This window comes from Sipha flava, unplaced genomic scaffold, assembly GCF_003268045.1.
Source record: "Sipha flava isolate LNK unplaced genomic scaffold, YSA_version1 275_pilon_pilon, whole genome shotgun sequence".
Lineage (NCBI taxonomy): Eukaryota > Metazoa > Arthropoda > Insecta > Hemiptera > Aphididae > Sipha > Sipha flava.
Window position 1 is genome coordinate 362,188 of NW_020272940.1, and position 19,065 is coordinate 381,252.

The window sequence follows — 19,065 nt, forward strand, 5'->3', positions numbered from 1 at the left end:
GGATTGTCCACAAATAGACTGCAATAGAAATTGTTTTCCGCGATTCCTACATTATTATGCATAAATACGTAATTTAAATAAATAATTATTTAAAATATAAAATTGAAAATTTACTTGGATTGCGCCTTTGAATGCAATGCCCCAAATGATGGCCATAAAGAATACGTGAAATGACATTATTATCCATGCCACTAAGAGTAAATAAATGATCATATATATTGGCGTTGATATATTCATACCGTTGAAATCTCAATAAATTGAAAATTGTCTATAGATATTTAGTAATCAATTATTACTTATATTACTTTATATTTGTCTATAGATATGTATTAATAAATTATTACTAAATTCATGTATAAACATGTATAGTACATGGATTTCATCGAGTAGCCGAGAAGTACGTTCATATTTTAACACAGTTGACAAACTTATATCAAGTGTAAAAAAAATATTTTTGAAAGCACCATCTCGAACTCGTATATTTAAAAATGAAGCTCCTGACATCTCAATTCCACCACAACTGATTTTAATTCATTGGTGAACATGGCTGGATGTTCACTCAATAAGAATTATGAAGTAATAAAAATTTTTTTTAACAAGTTAGATGAAAATGAAGTGAGCAGCATAAAAAAAAGCTAAAGATATTTTTAACAACCCAAATTTAAAAACAAACTTAGCATTTATTTCTTCAATCTATAGTTTTCTTTCGATTTATATTACACGTTTGGAAAAACAAATCGTGATGCTCTCTGAGTCTATTTCCGTCGTAAAAACTGTTCAAGAAAAATTACAAAGTCCACAAGGAGCAAAAGGAAAGGCTATTTACAAAAAATTGGAAAATTTTCTGTTAAAAAATGAAGGATTTAAAATTATTGAAAATATTTCCAATGTTTTAGAAGGAATAGACAGTTCTATAGAAAATCTTGAAAATTTGCAAGTCAACGACTTACAATTCTATGAATTCGCTCTAGTTACATCTGTTGATGTTGAGCGTTCATTTTCAAAGTACAAAAATTTACTGGCGAACATTCACCGGTCATTTACATTTGAAAATATAAAACAAATTTTAGTCACGCAGTGCAATTCATTTCGGTAATATTTAAAAAATTATTAAATCATTAAAACAATATGCATTTATAATTTAAGTTTTTGTTTTTTTCTGTTTAAAGGCAAGCATAAAAAAGAAATGAAAATATTAGTGTACCTTAAAGTTTTTTTACGAAAAATAACATAAAAAATGTAGAGCATATTTCAGCATTTTTGTAAATTTTAATAACATATATGATAATTTTTAAGGGCATAAATGCTCGCAAATTTTATTTTACAGAAAATACATATATTCCAGTTCCCTCGATCATTCAAAATGTCTGTTGGTGGTATTCTCTCTACAATTCGAATTTTTTTTTTCAGAAACTCTATAATTCGAATTTGCTTTAACACGGTTATACGTATATTCATATGTATAAAGTATATTCATATGTACATCTATTTGACGTACTCGAAGTAAAATGAATAAGGACGGAAATTAAATATTATCGTAGTTAATAAATTTTATCGTATCGTTTTACCATTTGTATGTCAGGATTGAGAAAATTTTTCGAGCATTCTACAATGTTCGAAAAATGATGCTATACAATTCCCAATGCTATCAGTTAGTTAGATAACGCTATGGACCAGATTGTGGCCAACAATTTAACACAAAAAAAAAAAAAAGAACAGATTTCTTTAAAAAGTAAAATATAATAATATAATAAATAAATGTTACTTAATAAATGAAAAATAATATAAATGTAAAATATTTCAATTAATAAATGTTATATATGCAAATCATTTTTCACCTCTCTTTAATTCGAATTAATTTTTTTCCTTGGATTATTCGAACATTCGGTAAATCGAATTTTTAGCTTAGTCCCCTGAATTTCGAATTGTCGAGTGACTACTGTATTTTGATTTGCTAATCATTTATATTCCAATAAATAAAATATTATTTTGTTATGTTAAATAGTGTCATGTTGCATTGATAGTTTACGAACGTCTGTACTTAGTAATGTATTTGTGAGCAACAAATTTTTAAACCTCCAAGAACAAAAAAATCTACGGGTAGCCCTTAAAATCCTTAGCTCCCTTTCATCGAGATTTTTTAATTAGTTGGGTAACTGACGGTGATCAATAAATAATTAAACAAATTTTTTTATACATATTAACGATTTGTACTTACTACTTGGCGCATCTATATCTAGAGATGGTAGATTCACCATTGTTATGCAAAACGCTAAAGTCTGTAAACATCGCATTATGCTCAGTGTTAATATCAACTGAAATTTCGTCAATTCTCGATCGGTTTACTTACAATAAAGACGCACGTCAAAGCAACCGTACCGGTTTGAAGTGTTAACGTCCATAGCACGTGTTTGAGGTAATACATTTCCGTTATTGTTGATGGTTAACGTCGGGGTGTGCAAAAACCTTAAAGATGACTTGTCGGGTCGATTCGTTCAATTGATCACTAGGATTCACGTGGCTATCCAGTGAATAAAAAAAACTACTTAAACGTTTTTGAAGAGTATGATACGTGACAGTTTCCATCGAAACAAACGGCATTGCCGCAATACCCTACTGACCAATACAAATATCGAGCACCACATAACGGTCCAACAATGCACGCGTTACACTATCAACACATTAGATCATGTTGACTTTGGTATTGTGGTAACCCTTAGAGGTATTTATCTGTCAAGTGGCCATACGGTCATCGTATCTTACGAGCAGTGTTCGAGACATTTCATACGGTATTACAACATTTTTATCTTATGTATCGGATAAAAACCTTCAACATTTAAGCGCATTGTATGATAAAAACTACTCTAGAAAGTTTCAAGCAATTTTTTTACAGTTCCCTTTTAGTTGTTGAAGTAGCAAAATAATTTTCGAATTGGGCAAATAATTATTTTAAACGTCAAAATATTGAAATATCTGTTCAATATAAATTTCCGGAAATTAAAATTCGTATCAATTAAATAATGAATGGAGATTCCGATGAAAAATACATCCCACCCAGTGCTTATGAAAAGTTTACTATTGATGTGTATAATATAACATTTGATACATTAATCAATAGTACAGAAACAAGATATTTTAGTAATACTAAATTTCCGATCAAGTGATTGTGCTTTTTTACAACCTAATAACCTTTATACCTTATGTAATATACTTTTAATGAAAACATTCCCGAAGAAACACTTACAAAATTAGTTGAGCATTTAGTTAATCATGATGAGACTATAACAAGAGCCAACTTGATATCCGAACTTAAAAAATTAAAGACCTTTCTTCTAAATCAGTGATTCCCAACCTAGGGGGCGTATACACGTCGCTGGGGAGGCGCAAGCAGTCATCACAAAGTAAAATTTGTATTTATCAAATTTTATTATATTTAAAATAAAGAGAAAAAATGAAAAATTAATAAAGAATGGCTATCGTTATAGATTATAGAATATAGGGTCGTTAAAATCGATAAAGTAATCGATAAAGATTACAAATGTTTAGCCATAGTGTACCATGCCACATTGTCCATAAATTAATTAGTACGATAAAAGAAAGCCAGGGGAAAAAACTATTAGATTAGTTTAGACGCGATTAAGTTTTATTTTGAAGTTGCTCAATGCACGTATATCAAAGTAATGGCTCCTCTGAAAATAAGAACGTGTATCGATGATCATGTCAAATTTGGTTTTACGTTTATTGAAAAAGATGGTGTCCAAAAGCCTCAGTGTGTTATTTGTCACGTTGTATTAAGTAACGATGCCCTCCGACCTAGTTGACTAGAACGACATTTAACCATAGCTCATCCGATGCTAAAAGGAAAACCTAAAGAGTTTTTTGTTGCTAAAAAAAATTCTCTAAGTAAAATGAAAATTGACCATATCGGAGAGTTTCAACAGAATAATGAAAAAGTTGTTGAAGCTTCATAGCACATCGCTTTCATGGTGGCTCAGCAAAAGAAACCCCATACCTTGGGTGAAAAATTAATTAAACCTAGCATACTTAAAGCTGTTGAAATAAAACTTGGTGAAGAAAGCAAAAGGAAAATAGCTTAAATATCTCTTTCAGATAATACGACTTATAGATGAATTAGCTTTGGACATTAAAAATCAGTTGATTCATAAATTAAAACATTCCGTATTCTTTGCAATCCAATGTGATGAATCAACTGATGTGGCCAATTGTTGCCAGCTATTAGTTTACTGCCGTTTTATAAATGAACAGTCCATCACAGAAGAACTTCTATTTTCCCAGGCTTTAAATTCCACCTCAAAAGGCAGAAACGTTTTGTCTGCCATTGACATATTTTTTGATCAGAATGGTTTGTCTTGGAAAAATGTTGTAGGTGTCTGTACAGATGGTGCTCCTGCAATGCTAGGGTCAAGATCGGGTTTTGTAAGCCTAGCAAAAAATAAAAACCCGTCAATAATCGGTTCTTATTGTGTAATACACCGACAAGCTTTAGCTGCAAAAACGCTGCCATCTGAACTTAAAAATGTACTTGAAGTATGTATAAAAGTTGTTAACACCATCAAAAACAGTGCACTTAACTCGCGTCTTTTTAAGATTCTTTGTTCAGAGCTATCCGCGGAACATTCTGTTTTATTATTCCATACAGAGATTCGTTGGTTATCCAAAGGGAATATGTTTGAACGTTTGAACGAATTAAAATCTGAAGTGGAAATTATGCTTTTACAATTAAGAAAAGACAATCTTCGTGAGAATTTTACCGATGAAAACTTCACATTCTACTTTGCGTACCTAGTAGATATTTTTGAAACTATTAATAACCTAAATCTCAAATTACAAGGGAGGAATACGAATATTATAACCACCAAAGATTCTATAAACTCATTTCTAGAAAAGATACAGCTGTGGAAACGCCAAGTAAACAAAGAAACTCCTAATTTTTCGACTTTCTGTCGATTGAACGAACTTATCTTTGATGAGGAAGAATCTATTTGTCTGGTTGGAATGAAAAATATAGTGATTGAACATCATGAATGTTTGACTGATGAATTCATGCGATATGTTCCGGATTTTTCTAACGAAAGTTGGAAATATACGCTAACAAGTTGTCCATTCAGTGCTAATGTAGACACATTGCCGGATACATTTCAAGAACAGGCAATCGAGCTGAAGAATGATTCACGCCCAAAAATTGATTTTAACAGTGGCAGCTCTTTGAAAGAGTTTTGGGTAAAATACCAACCCATTTATACTGAAATTTCAAATGAAGTCTTACAAGTCCTTGTACAATTTTCATCGACTTATTTATGTGAATCTGGATTCTCCAGCTTGACCATTATAAAAACCAAACATAGAAATCGCTTGGATGTCGAATTTGACTTGAGGTGTTCTTTATCAAACATCGAGCCTGAACTTAAAAAAATTGTTCAAAGAAAAGTGTTGTTAGCCTTCACATTAAATGTTAATTTTATTATACATGCTATTATTTATATTTTTTACTAATTTATTACAATAATTACTCAAGTCAATATATAATTCCACTATTATACTATATTATTTACAATTATTTATATTTTATAATTACTATCATCAATAAAAAATTAGTCTTTCCGAATATTATATAGTTTATTTGTAAAATGTAAAGTAAACAAAAAAAATATAATTTTTTCAATTTATAGTTGGAGGGGGGGCATGAGATTTTTAAAAGTCTACAAAGGGGGCCTAGAATAAATAAGGTTGGGAACCACTGTTCTAAATGGAACCGCTTAAAATTAACAATCGACAAAAAGTATAAATTTGATCAATTTATTGATGAGGAATATGAATTAGAAAAGAAAGCGCTAATAATTCAAATTTGAAAATTGAAAAATAAAAGCCGACGGTATTAAGCAATAAAATTAAAGCCTGTCGAAATTGTATACAGTACTACTGAAATATAATCTGTACAGCGAAGCTTACAAGACACTATTTTTTGCAAACAAATGTATTCTATCACTGTCGTTAACACAAGTAGCTTGTGAAAGAATGTTTTCGAAATTTAAATATATTCTCAATAGAATAAGAAACTCATTGAGTCAAGATCATTTGGACTCATTTATGCTTATGTCAGCTGAATCTGATATTTGATGTCGTTGAATAATTAAATCATAATCGATACGATTTCGCAAAAGAGCCCAAATCTTAACAAATTGCTAAATATGTATTAATGTGTAATATAAAATCTAAATATATGTATTTTAAATAAAAATTATAACATTTCTTTGTATTGTATTAACCAATTTTCTATTTTTTCATTTTTAATAATAATATTAAGTGTTCAAATTCTCAAAATAATATAAGTACAATAATTTTATATAAAAATATATTTTTTTAAGGGTTGTTTCATTAGGTATACCTAAGTGGGCCGATTTTTTTATTTTCCCGGTAGAAATTGTTAACCCATTCTCCGATCCTGATACATACCTAACCTTAACAACATTCATTATAAATGCATTAGTAACATTTAGTTTGTTTTAATGATTTCAGTTAAAATTGAAATAATTTAACAAAAGCGGACGTGAACATAACAAAACACGTCGGTATAAAATCTCAAGCTCATCTACAACGTATCCTTCGTCTACGTGTTCACAAACCAAAAAAAAAAAAAAAAAACAAATAATAATAATAAAAATAAAATACAAAATAACAGTTTTATTATTATATTCTTTTAATTTAATTTTAAATTCTTAGTAGGACGAGATTATACTATAGTATCAGCTGATTATATGCTTGGATGTCATTGGTTTTACATGATTTTATTTTTTCTTCTTTTATATCAGTTTTTTTTTTTTTACTCCTGTAGAAGGATCAAGGATTATTCTAAAAGTTTCATATAATCTTATTTGTGAGATCAGAAATTAAACCTAAATATAATTTTTTTGAACATTTTTGGAATCGTTCTATAGTTCACGAAAATTCTAGGATACTAGTTATTTTTAAGATCAAAATAATTTAAAATTTAAAATTATTTGGGTTATCAATTGATATTCTGTATTATAAAATATGATTCACAAATTATATTAAATAGATAATATTTATGAATCTGCATTTTAAAAATTAAAAAGAAAACAAATATAAAAGTACGTAATTGATCAGAAATTAATAAGATATATTTTATAAAATTCAAATTCTAATGATTTATTTCTTAACGATATTAATTTGAATTTAATGTTTTGCAATCGTATTGTATACATTTAAATAATATCATTCTATGATGATGTAATTTTAATGTATATTTTAATGACTTTGAAGTTTCAAATATTATTGAAATTACTTATTTTATTAATTATATAGACACCATTAAAATGATACGTAATTTAAATGGATTATTTATTATAAACCTTTTTGATGTAAAGAAAATTTCCCTTCCGATCGAAACGATATTTGCGGTGTATTAAGTTTTAGAATTCAATAGTTGTTCTACATGTGTATACATTTGTTGATTTCTCAGTGCCTTTTATGTATTGAAAATACGTTAATGTCGTGTAAACTGGCAGGCAGGTGCGGTAGAAAATGATGAAACCATATAGAAAAAAAGAAATTGGCCTCTCGTGCCGTGAAAAAAAAAAAAAATTAAAAATAAATAAACTATAGCGGACGGGATTCCACCAAGAATAGTTGCTCGGATTCGTTGATCCATCGTCATCGTTTTCAAACCTGAAACAATAGCAGCTCACGTCGAGGCGGACGAAACGATACAAACGCGATGTCCGGTCTCCGTGATATAAGAGTTATTCAGAAAGTAAGGAACATTTTGGAATATATAAAAAAACCAAGTTCAAGAAAAACATTTTATTATATACATGTGAAAGAGGAACTAATATATTACTCTTCTACATAGTCACCATACAAATTCAGACACTTCTCATAGCGGTGTACAAGATTTAAAATTTCTGTCATAGAATTCTGTCGCCTATTGCCATGATCTTCCTTGCCGACAATCACGGCAACAGTTTTCTGGGATAGGCAAGGTGTTCTTCTACTACGTAAGTTCCTTATTTTCTGAATAGCTTTAGTATATTTTAATTCCAAAGTATTGTTTCCAATGGACGATCCCTCCCGAGTTAGGTACCGACGTTAGTTCAATCGGAAATCTTTCACGTGGCACCACTGGCGTCGTAATCACGGCCGCCTATACAGAATCGTAACGCGCAATATCGGAAACGGGATTAAGTTCGATAGATTCGCGAGTTCGTGCACTTATGTTGAAATTATTAATCCGCGTCAACCGATTAAGTAAGTGCTCTTGTACGCGCGCATTTCATCATTTAGTGTTTTATTTTTAATTTCGTAATTACAATGTCATCGAAAACTATCTTTAACTATCGTGGATTTCTGCGACTACTGTTTCCAATTATATTGCAGGATTAGTTCGAGTCAACAATCGATAGATACCCGTTATTAGCTAATCGTCGTTGACGTTTCAAGTACCTACTCACCTAAAGATATATTACTGTGTATAATAATAATAATACGTTTACAACCACTTGTAGATATTTACGCTCGCGGAGGGTGACTCCTCTTTATGTATACAACACCGCAATGTCACGAGTTTAATACGAATTAGTTTATTTCGAGAAAAACAAATATGTCAAGTTTACGTGTGTCAAAATTAGATTCGCTACGAATAATTTAATTAATTACAAACGGCTAAAGGCTTTGAGTATTTTTCGACAACCGAACAATGTTTATCTCCACGTACGCATACGCATGCCGTATTAACTTTTTCCACCAGAATAATGCAAATTATAGGTGTGTGTGTGTGTGCGCGCGCGCGCGGTTAAAAACTTGTTTTGAGAATCTGCCGAACACGCATTTTCCGTCGAATCGGTTACAACGCAAAAACCTTTTTTCTCGACGTCGCTGTTGCAAGCAATAAGACTCGTCTTCGACTTAAAGACTATGCCGTAACCGTACCTGTGCCGTGTGCACAGTACGTGTAACAAATTCGCGTACAGGCACTGCTTAATAGATTATTACGATGTATCATTTAAAACGGAATTCGTGTCGTGGGGATTATGTTGATAGTAAAATAAACCATTTACGGAGCAGTGTGTCCCTAAATGTGGAGCAGATACTTATTATTATTTGCCCTCGTACGCGTACAGCGATATTGCGGTGCGTTTCCAGTAGCGGAAAATAATGGCAGAAGGGAAAAAAAAAGTAGAAAGACAATAAGAAGTGTTTGTTGATAATAGGGTCGAATATTACGCGTGCATCGTCCTCGTACTCGGTGCTGAATATATTAATATTATCTAACTGTTATACGCGCGTTATGCAATCGGCCGGGCGTATAAAAGTATAAGAGTATTAACATGTTTCCCGTACGTATACATTATAACGCATACGAGGGTAGGCACTTGAAGGTTACCTACATGAGTTATCATAGCAATTTTTTATAATGCAACTCGTGTACCGCACATCGTTAATCATCAATCGGAGAGGAAACTCATTACGTATCGACGGTGCATATGTACGAGTATGTGTGGAATGTGTGATTTCAACAATTCATTAATTCGCGTTAAATTGTGTTTACAATGCTAACGTATTACATTAACAGTGCACCTTAGCATGATTCGTAGAAGGGGAATATGTGCCATTTAGGAAGTCTGATATGATAAATTATAGTTTTCGTTGGATTTATAATTGTGTTATAAAATACTATATGTTTACGGACACGACTCGTAACGAACACTGATTCTGTTAGGAAGTCGTATTCTACGTATCCTACGACAATTTACGAATTGTATCCTAGATGCGTTGGTAACCGCGATCAAGTTCTATTTGAATTTATTTTATTATGACTACAATTTGTAAATATGATTAAAAAAAAAATGTTAACATTTTTTGTCAGTAAGCCAGAAACGCAATACGATGGAAAATAAAACAATTTTGTAAAGCACACCCAATGAAACATTCGGTACAGTGGCATTGCTAGGATTTTCAAATGGGAGGGGCTAGAAACTTTTGGGCAGATTAGGTAAAAAAGAATTTAAGAGTAAGAGTTCATCATTCTCTAACCCTCACCACCAAATTCATAAATGTATTTCGAGTATTTTAAAATAGTTTTAAATAAAATTTCATTCGGTGTCCCGAACTTGTAATGTGTGCACGCGTAATTTTCGCTCCGTTTACTGTTACATTTATCTATACTAAAACTGAAGTTTAAATTAAATTTTAAACGTGTTGATTCCAAAAAAAAATATAATGCCTTCCACAAATTTCCGAAATAAGCCGTCATCGAACAAAATTACTGAAACCAAACACAGAGACGAGCTTTGACCAAACAGATTAGATACTGGTCATAATACAAATGGTTGATTAACTACAATTAAAATTATAAACAAAAAAATAATTATCAGTAGATACTGACATGGGTTCAAGCCATGCCTAATCTGTAGATATGTGATGTATACGAAAATAACATAAACAATAAAAACAATACCGATATAAAAATGGAAAACGATGATATTAGTATCAGAGCACTTCTACCCATATTTATTAAATCAAATATAAATAATTACCAACAATTCTGGAAAGCAATTAAAATCCTAAATACCTCACCCATGGAATTCTCATGCAAAACTACGTCAAACAGCCTAAAACTTGTTACATCAAACTCATATAGAACGGCAATTAGATACCTCAAAGAAGAAAATGTTAACTTTTATATGTATTAAATACATGAGGACAAAACTTACCGTGTAGTTGTAAGAAATCTTCACCCTTCTACTTCAATCAAGTTTATCAAAGAATTAGGGAACTGCGATTTTTTAGCTCGGAACATAACGAATGTTCTTCATTATCAATCAACAACTCCCTTACCACTATTTTTTGTAGACCTTGAACCAGCTATCAACAACAAGGACATTTTTGAATAAAAATTCCTCTGCTATACAAATATTAAAGTAGAAGCTCCTAAAATAAAAAAAAACAAATACCACAATGTATGAACTGCCAAGACTACGGTCATACGCACTATTACTGCGCCATAACATACTTCGTTTTGTCCGTTGTAACGATCTACATACCTCATACATCTGTACAAAAAACAAGAACCTTCCAGCGTTAAAAAAAAGGCCTACATAAAAAATGACCTCAAACCTAATCAATCATTTCTCTTTATCAATATTCCTTTGGAATGCCAATGGATTAAAACAGCATAGTAATGAACTTTTCTACCTTATCCATAGTAAAAACATAGACATATACCATCTCATAACTGATACAAAAATTCAATTAGCAAAGTACAGATCTGAACAGATTAGTAAATATTTAACTATTCTGAGTCCCAACAATGGCTCCTGGAAAACAACCAAAAATCTAATCAATCATCGTGATAATACACCTCCACTTGAACGACCAGACAAATCATTAGCTATTTCTTACGTAGAGAAAGCAAATCTTTTTGGTAATCAACAATCATCTATTTTCTCTCCTCATCCTGATCTAAATTCTACGCCAGATCATGCCAATTTAGTAAATTCATTTATGCCCTCCCCTTTGCCCATGTCTCTTCCTGCAAAACTGATTTCCCTTGCTGAAATTGTTTCAGTAATCCACAAGCTTCGACCAAAAAAATCACCCGGTCATGACCAAATTACAAATAAAATAGCCAAAAACCTATCAAAAAAGTCAATCCTGTTTCTTACTCATATCTATAATACTATTCTTCGTTCGTCTTATTTTCCTTCTGCATGGAAGTATCCAATTATCATTATGATCTCTAAACCAAATAAGCACCTGATCAGTTCTTATCGTCCTATCAGTTTACTACCCACTTTTGCATAGCTCTTCGAAAAATTAATTCTATATAGAATTACACTAATAATCGACGGGCTTCTGTTTAAACTAAAACACTTCCTCCATTCGTCAGAAAAATAGTTATTCGGCTGTTCTTAATATTAAAGCTGGAGTTCCTCAGGGTAGTGACCTTTCACTTATAGGTACTCTATAATATTTTCACTGCTAATATACCTAGAACAAGCCAAACTCTTTTCGCCTCATTTGCTGATGACACAGCAATAATTTCGTCAAATAATATTTCTGGTATCGCATCTCAAAATGTACAATCACATCTGAATAAAATAGAATCTTGGGCCAAAAATTGGAAAATTAAAATCAATGAAGAAAAAACCACTCAAATGATTTTTTTACTAAACAAAAGAGAATTCCCTCCCACTAAAAATCAATAACAAACTAATTCCACTTCACCAGTCAACCAAATATCTAGGTATAATTTTGGATAAAAGGTTGACCTGGTCAAACCACACCAAGCAAAAACGAAACGAAAAAAAACTAAACTCTCGTCTCCATCTACTTAGACCTCTACTAAAATCAAACTTGAGTCTCAAAAACAAATTACTCCTATACAAAGTAATTATCAGTATGGTCATATGGCATCCGAATTTGGGGCCCAGTTAAACCCGCAAACATTCGCCCTATTCAAGCTTTTCAATCAATTACCCTAAGACTTATCACCGATGTTCCATGGTACATAACAAATGCAGCCCTCCATAATGATCTAAAAATACAAACAGTAAATGAGCTTGCAAAAAGCCACTACAAAATTTTCCATTCAAAATTAACGAATCACATAAATCCCCTCATTCGTAACATGTCCTATCTTGCATTACCACAAATTCCTCGTCGATTAAAAAGAAACTGGTCTAGAGATCTCCTAAAAAAGCAAAAAAAAAAAATTCTGAGGTCTTGTTAATGAACGGTCTCCTCTTCACGCGACTCGTGTTTATAAATTATCCTTAAAGTTATCCTTATTATCTATTGTTTTTATTTTGTAAGTAGATTAAATATATTTTAAAAAAAAAAAATGTATTAAAATATATATCATAACAATGATAAATTAACGGTGTTCAACTGCGGTAGCATCGCCGTGACTAACATGTTTTAAAAACTATAGCGATGGTAAAATTAATGTATTAGACGAGAGTCGATACAACCTTCATGGTAACCACCAAAAATATATTGATTATCACGGTACAAGTATACGCTAATGTATCATAGACAAATACCCGGTATCCGTTAACATCAAGTTGGTACTGAAGTCTTAAAATACTTGAACACCGAATAGTGATGTACTAGTACGGTTTATACGCATAAGAACGACCCTGGAGGTAAGGGCTATTGTTCCCTTAGTCTCTCAACCTCGAGTACGCCACTGACCTTGGTGTTCAAATGGCAACATTTTCATCGGTTCAAAAATAACTGTGTTAAATTTTACGGATTTTCCGAAGAATTCATAATTTTCTGTCGTTTCATGATGATACTATTAAACCCTTTTGTAGTAGGTACGCGCGAAGGAAAATATGATTATTTTACACGACCATAATAGCGCTAATGGAAATACGTACTTCATCAAGGCTGGTGCGTAGAAACAATAATATAATTACCCTAGTTACCTTTCACGCAAATTCAATCGGTTCGCTCGTCCGTTGAAAAATTGCAAAAATTTAACATCATCGCATAATAACGTTATTAATTATTAATTATATTACTGCGTGGCTTTTTTTTTTTTTTTTTTTTTTTATCAAAAGACAAATACAATATACCTTACGTTGACGTTGTACTTTGAGAGTGAGTATTATGCAAGAGTGGTAAAATACGCTGTACAATAACACTTTCAATTCGCTGGATCTACCTAGACATTATTTAGAATGTATTCTCATGCTACATAATAGGATTCGCTATGATTAATTTTTTTTTTCTGCAGAAGCATATAAAAGATAATTCTCGTTTTTTATTCTTCATTAATTAAGTATAATAATAAATGGAAATACGAGTTAACAATAGATGACATATACTTATAATTTAATTGGAAATAAAAAAAATATATTCACATATTTTATACATATATTTTTTATTCAACTAATCTAAAAATAATAGACTTTACGAATGTGATTCGAAAATTTTTCAACAATAACTATAATAATCATAATAACGAGAATTATATTATAAATATTAGTGTACGATAGTTGGGAAAAACAAATCAAAATTATAAATAAAAATAAGAGTACGAATAACTGAAATTCTTAATCATGATTATTATGCAAATAAAAAATAAAATTGTATTTTAAATCATTTCTGTATTGAATTAAAAACATATTTATTCTGAATGCTTTGATTTGTCAATAAATAAATTATTCTAACAAATTAATTAAATAAATTTAGAATTATATTTTAATTTTTAAATATAATATTATAATTAAAAATATGAATTTGTCTTTAACACATAATGTATTATACATTCGAACAACCCAATTTCGATAAGTTGAAACATTAAGTTATTCAAAAAACAAAACAAATTATTACAACATGGTTATGTGGAATAATCGTAAAAATTATTAATATAAACAAACAAGGATAATTAAATTAAAAACAAAAGAATGAAGAATTTCTTTTGAATTCGAATAATTAATCAAGTAATTTCTTACTCAACTATTCTCATAATTTATAAATACGTACAGATTTACAGAACGATTTCTTCGCAGTATGTGTTGCCGTAACTATTCAAATTTTATTCAGAACCGTTCGCGCCTAATTGCCGGATCGGTTTTTAAAGTATGCAGCTATCATTTATAGGTTGTGTACCCAATCTTATACACATGGGCTTGCCTAATGGTGAGGAGGTGTTCTCCCCGACGTTTTAAAAAATTTGAAAAAAGTATCGCTTAATATTTTTAAACAATTTAAGTTTAAAATCATAAACGATTGACAGGTTAATTTATATAATTCATTGTTGATCTAAATAATATACTAATTATATAGTATTATACAAATACTTTTGAAATATTTGGTAGAAAATGTATTAAAATTATTTCTAGGCACACTCCTGTCAATATCAGCCTATTTTACGATTTGCGAGTATCAACAACGAATTTTACCAGTAGACTTGTCGTTACTCTTGAACAATGTGAATGAAAGTATTAAATTCAAATTTTAAATTCCTTTTAAGTTTTTCATTTACCGAACTATGACGGGACAGCGTTAACAATAATGTGATTGTTGACTCACAATAAAGTCTCATCCGTGCGTCTCAACGTCAACAGCAAAATAACTAATATTGTTTAATCAAAATCTGTATAAAATGTTCGAATAATTTTATGAATTTCGATGGAATGTTCAATTTCGTTAAAATCAAATCGTAAAATTGTTTGAACTTTCGAGAAAACTTTTTTTTTTTTTTTATTGACTACAATCAAAAAAATGTGAAAAATCTTTTATTCAATTCTCAAGTTTTAAATATTAAAACTTAAAGAATTATTAGTCTTCACTACAAAAATAATGTAGATCTCCCTGATTATTTTTAAGTATTGTCAACTTTTAAAATGAAAAGGCTTTTTAAAAAAAAATGAGATAAAGGATTGTTGATATGAATTGTGTATATATCTATATATAATTGTATATATAATATATATCTTGTATTGAAGTATAACTAACTAAGGAAGGAGTTTTGTATATGATTTTCAAGTTTCAATCAAAATATTAAAAATTTTATCAAACCGTGGTCAACAAAAAGTTTAAATAGTGGAAAATTTGAAGTGCCTATTAATGAATAAGTAGTTCAATTGATGTTTTACAAGTGCGTTAAAATCTTCTAGTCAAATTTAAGTGATGTGTGAGGGGATATTGAAAAAACAGCTGAGCTATCAATAAATTATTTTACATTGGAAACATCACTAATTGGAAAAATTACAAGAATAGTCGGGGGAACAATAGACAGAAAATGGTCTTGCGAATTATTTTTCACGATGTAGATTTTACAAATATTTCGTAAATCTATTATTCTTCATTTTTCAAGAGAAAAAACATAAAACACAATAATATGTTAGTATAAAAACTTATGTTTTTAAAAATGATCGTGAAAAAACCGTCGACACTATAATAGATACCGTGTAAATATTTAATGTCCACGTTTAAATGTCAAATGAATTCCACCGTACAGCCATTTGAAACACGTATTGACTCGTCGTTAATCAATGTTTGGAAGACAGTTTACCGACGTAAAATTAAAAGTGAACACACAATGTGCAATGATAAGACTTAAAACGTTTACGTTAAGTACAAGATATTGAATTTCATAATTTATTGATAATTTCGTTATAACTATAGTACCCACTTGACAACGTAGTATTAAGTATAAACTAAGATTAAGTGTGTTTATTTTTGTATAAAAATACGCATTGTACTGTACATGTTAAAGCGTATGTGATATCTGTGCGAATCTAAGTATAGTTCAGAGTTAGGTTTTGGTCGAATAAAAAATTATTCGCTCATTTATTTTTCATTCGTCTATTCATGTTTATTTTTATTAATCGTTTTAATATCTACGATTACCTATTATTTATTATTCTAAATCTATTTATTCGTTATTTGATTACCCGATGTCCACATAATCGCGTTTTACTTCAATGTTACATAGATTACTTGAAGTTTATAATGAAGTTTAACAACTTTATAAAAATCGATGTGTCTTCAAATTTGGAATTTTGAAATTCTAAATGGGTAGACCAACGGGAGGAGGGTTTAAACCCTAGATACATTTTCTTCTTTCAAACTATACTTTGGTTCAGAGGCCATTTCGGTGTTTTAAAAATTAAATTGTTAAAAAAACCAATAAAATTTATAAAACACAATCACATTGATCACACGTGACCACGTGAATAGTGAACCCACTATTGCATTCAAATTCTGTCCGACATGTTGGACTGCATGCAAGTTCGAGCGTAAAAGAACTTGGATGCGTGCTATTAACGTTCACATTTGTTCAATTTTGTTCTTGCACGAGTAAAAAAAATAAGTGTGCGGGAAAAAGCGTACGAGAAACTGTAACAGTGTGAACCCGTCGTAACGGTTTGATCGTTTACCTGCGACGCATCGAAAACGCTGTGACGGCTGTTCGGTGAACGACGGTTCCGACGTCTCGACACGCCCCGTTAAACAATCGTGTGGGCCCGCGGCGCGTGTGTGCGAACAATGCGGAATAACGGTCACCGCAGTGCAGACAACAATGAATCGTTGTCGACGAGCGGGTAGGCGAACGGTGAACCTAGGTCAATATACCGATATGCCGATGGCGGTTAGGTCGCGAACTTGCCGAGCCCGCGAAAAAAAAAACCCCTGAGGGAACCGGTTCCGCGTGACGTCGTCGGGTATTTATTTCGCGTCGCAATGACCTGCCTCGCCTGCGCACGACCACTGTCTGAAGACGCGAAGTGGGTCTACCTAGGGCCGCGTTCAACGGGGGGCAACTGCCCCGGAGCGTCAAATTGTTGTGATGATCAATATATAATAAAATAATATATAACTACATAATTTTTCTTGTACGAATGTATAACCATCATACACATATTTTTCTGTTCATAAATACCACAAAAAGCCGCAATTCACTGCTACACGTCGCAAGGCGATAGGAATTAAGAATTACTTGTGCTATTATCGTATACAAACCACTTTCGTTATTCTTGTATGTTTTTTTCCTCGAAAATAGGTAAAAGTTTTATTTAATCTCGATAGATTACTCGCATTGTATCGTTAGATGTTTAAAAATCTTTTCAGTGTGACAATTTTTTTTTTTTAACAGTTAAAATATAATTTTTTTTAAGGGTGGCATATTTTAATTTGCCTCGGTGCGGTAAGATCGGTATTGTTAAAAGAAGACTTTCTGCCACTTCAATCGGGTGTTCACGTGCCGTCGGTTTGGCAGTTCCGAATAGTGGCAGATCTACGGAGTGTAGGTGCCAAGGCACACCCTAATGTGAAAAATGAGAATAAAATAATTGAATAACAATTAAGAATATACATTTACATTAATTAGATTTTAGTTTTTTGTAAGTAATACTGCAAGTATTCAGAATAATTATATGTATTTTTATCAATCGTAATTTTATATTATGAACGAAGCCTTTATTTTTAGAATTTAAATCATTCATTACACGGTCTACACGTATATTGTTTATTGTTATTGTAGTCGATATGAAAATCTTGCTCTAATAATGGTTTAACAGTGATGGTAACTATTTTTAGCGAAAAAATATTGCTTTTTTTTTGAGCAAACATACACAAGCGCTGACAACGATGATGAACAAAATAATAATGGTAGTTTTTATTTTTTTTTTTTTATTGAACATAAAAAACATCGGTTACTAGGCTATTAGTTGTTGAATTACATTTTTCTTTTTTTAAAAAGTTTAACATTATAATTAAGACTTAAATTTGGTTATATAATTTCATTTTCTTTAAGAAGTTGATAATGTTGACTTTTGATTGGAGATCGGGTTGTAGAGCTTCACTTAATTGATGTGATATGTGGTGTTTGGATCTTGAGTCTGCGTACTAGAAAATATCAGTGAGTAAGTGTTTAACAATGAACTCCACACCGCATGATTCACACATGGGAGGGTATATTCTTGCCAAGAAGTGGTTGTGTGTTACAAATGTATGCTTAATTTGAAGACGATTCAAAATGGCTTTATCTTTCCTGTTTAAGCCGAGGATTAGTTGGATATTGTTTTTTATTGTATTTAATTTGGTGTTTTGTTTTGTCCGATGATTTTGCCATTTTTGGTATAGAATCCAAGTGGATAAGTTTTTTAAATCTTTAAAATTATTCAAATTTAAAATTTGGGTGTCGGTAGATGAGACTGCTTTTGATGCTTCGTGGTCGCCTCATTTACCGGTAATGGTAGTTTATCGTTTTCGTTATTCGCAGAAGATGAACAATATATATATTGGTCGGTTAGGTTACAGATAAACCTCCGATTTGCGGAACGAGCAAACGAACCCGAGTTCAAAGCGCGTTTTAATGTAAACCGTCACCGACGTGCCATTACTTAAATCTTGGCGATTCGTACGCTTCAAGTTTAAAAATACAGACGTCGTTGACGTTCGAAACGCTGGACGCCAACGATATTTTTCGCGAAAACCCTTATATTGTTGAACTTACTGGTAATGTAACGAAGAATATTGATTTTTGAAACATTGGTTTTATGACCATGA

General features: G+C 31.2%; 1 protein-coding gene across 1 annotated transcript; it reads left to right on the top strand.

Annotated features, from left to right (window-relative positions):
* The first annotated feature begins 3,983 nt into the window (after positions 1–3,983).
* On the top strand, positions 3,984–6,138 carry LOC112685410 (SCAN domain-containing protein 3-like). The gene is made up of 3 exons (XM_025557275.1): positions 3,984–4,068; positions 4,127–5,453; positions 6,069–6,138. The coding sequence occupies exons 1-3, from the start codon at positions 3,984–3,986 to the stop codon at positions 6,136–6,138; spliced, it is 1,482 nt and encodes a 493-aa protein (XP_025413060.1).
* Positions 6,139–19,065: the final 12,927 nt, after the last annotated feature.

Excerpts from the sequence above, each read along its gene's own strand:
- LOC112685410 (XM_025557275.1), top strand. The coding sequence starts at position 3,984 with ATGGTGGCTCAGCAAAAGAAACCCCATACCTTGGGTGAAAAATTAATT. Across the intron at positions 4,069-4,126 it reads AGCTGTTGAAATAAAACTTG|ATGAATTAGCTTTGGACATT; the intron begins GTGAAGAAAGCA and ends TACGACTTATAG. Across the intron at positions 5,454-6,068 it reads ATTGTTCAAAGAAAAGTGTT|AATAAGAAACTCATTGAGTC; the intron begins GTTAGCCTTCAC and ends TATTCTCAATAG.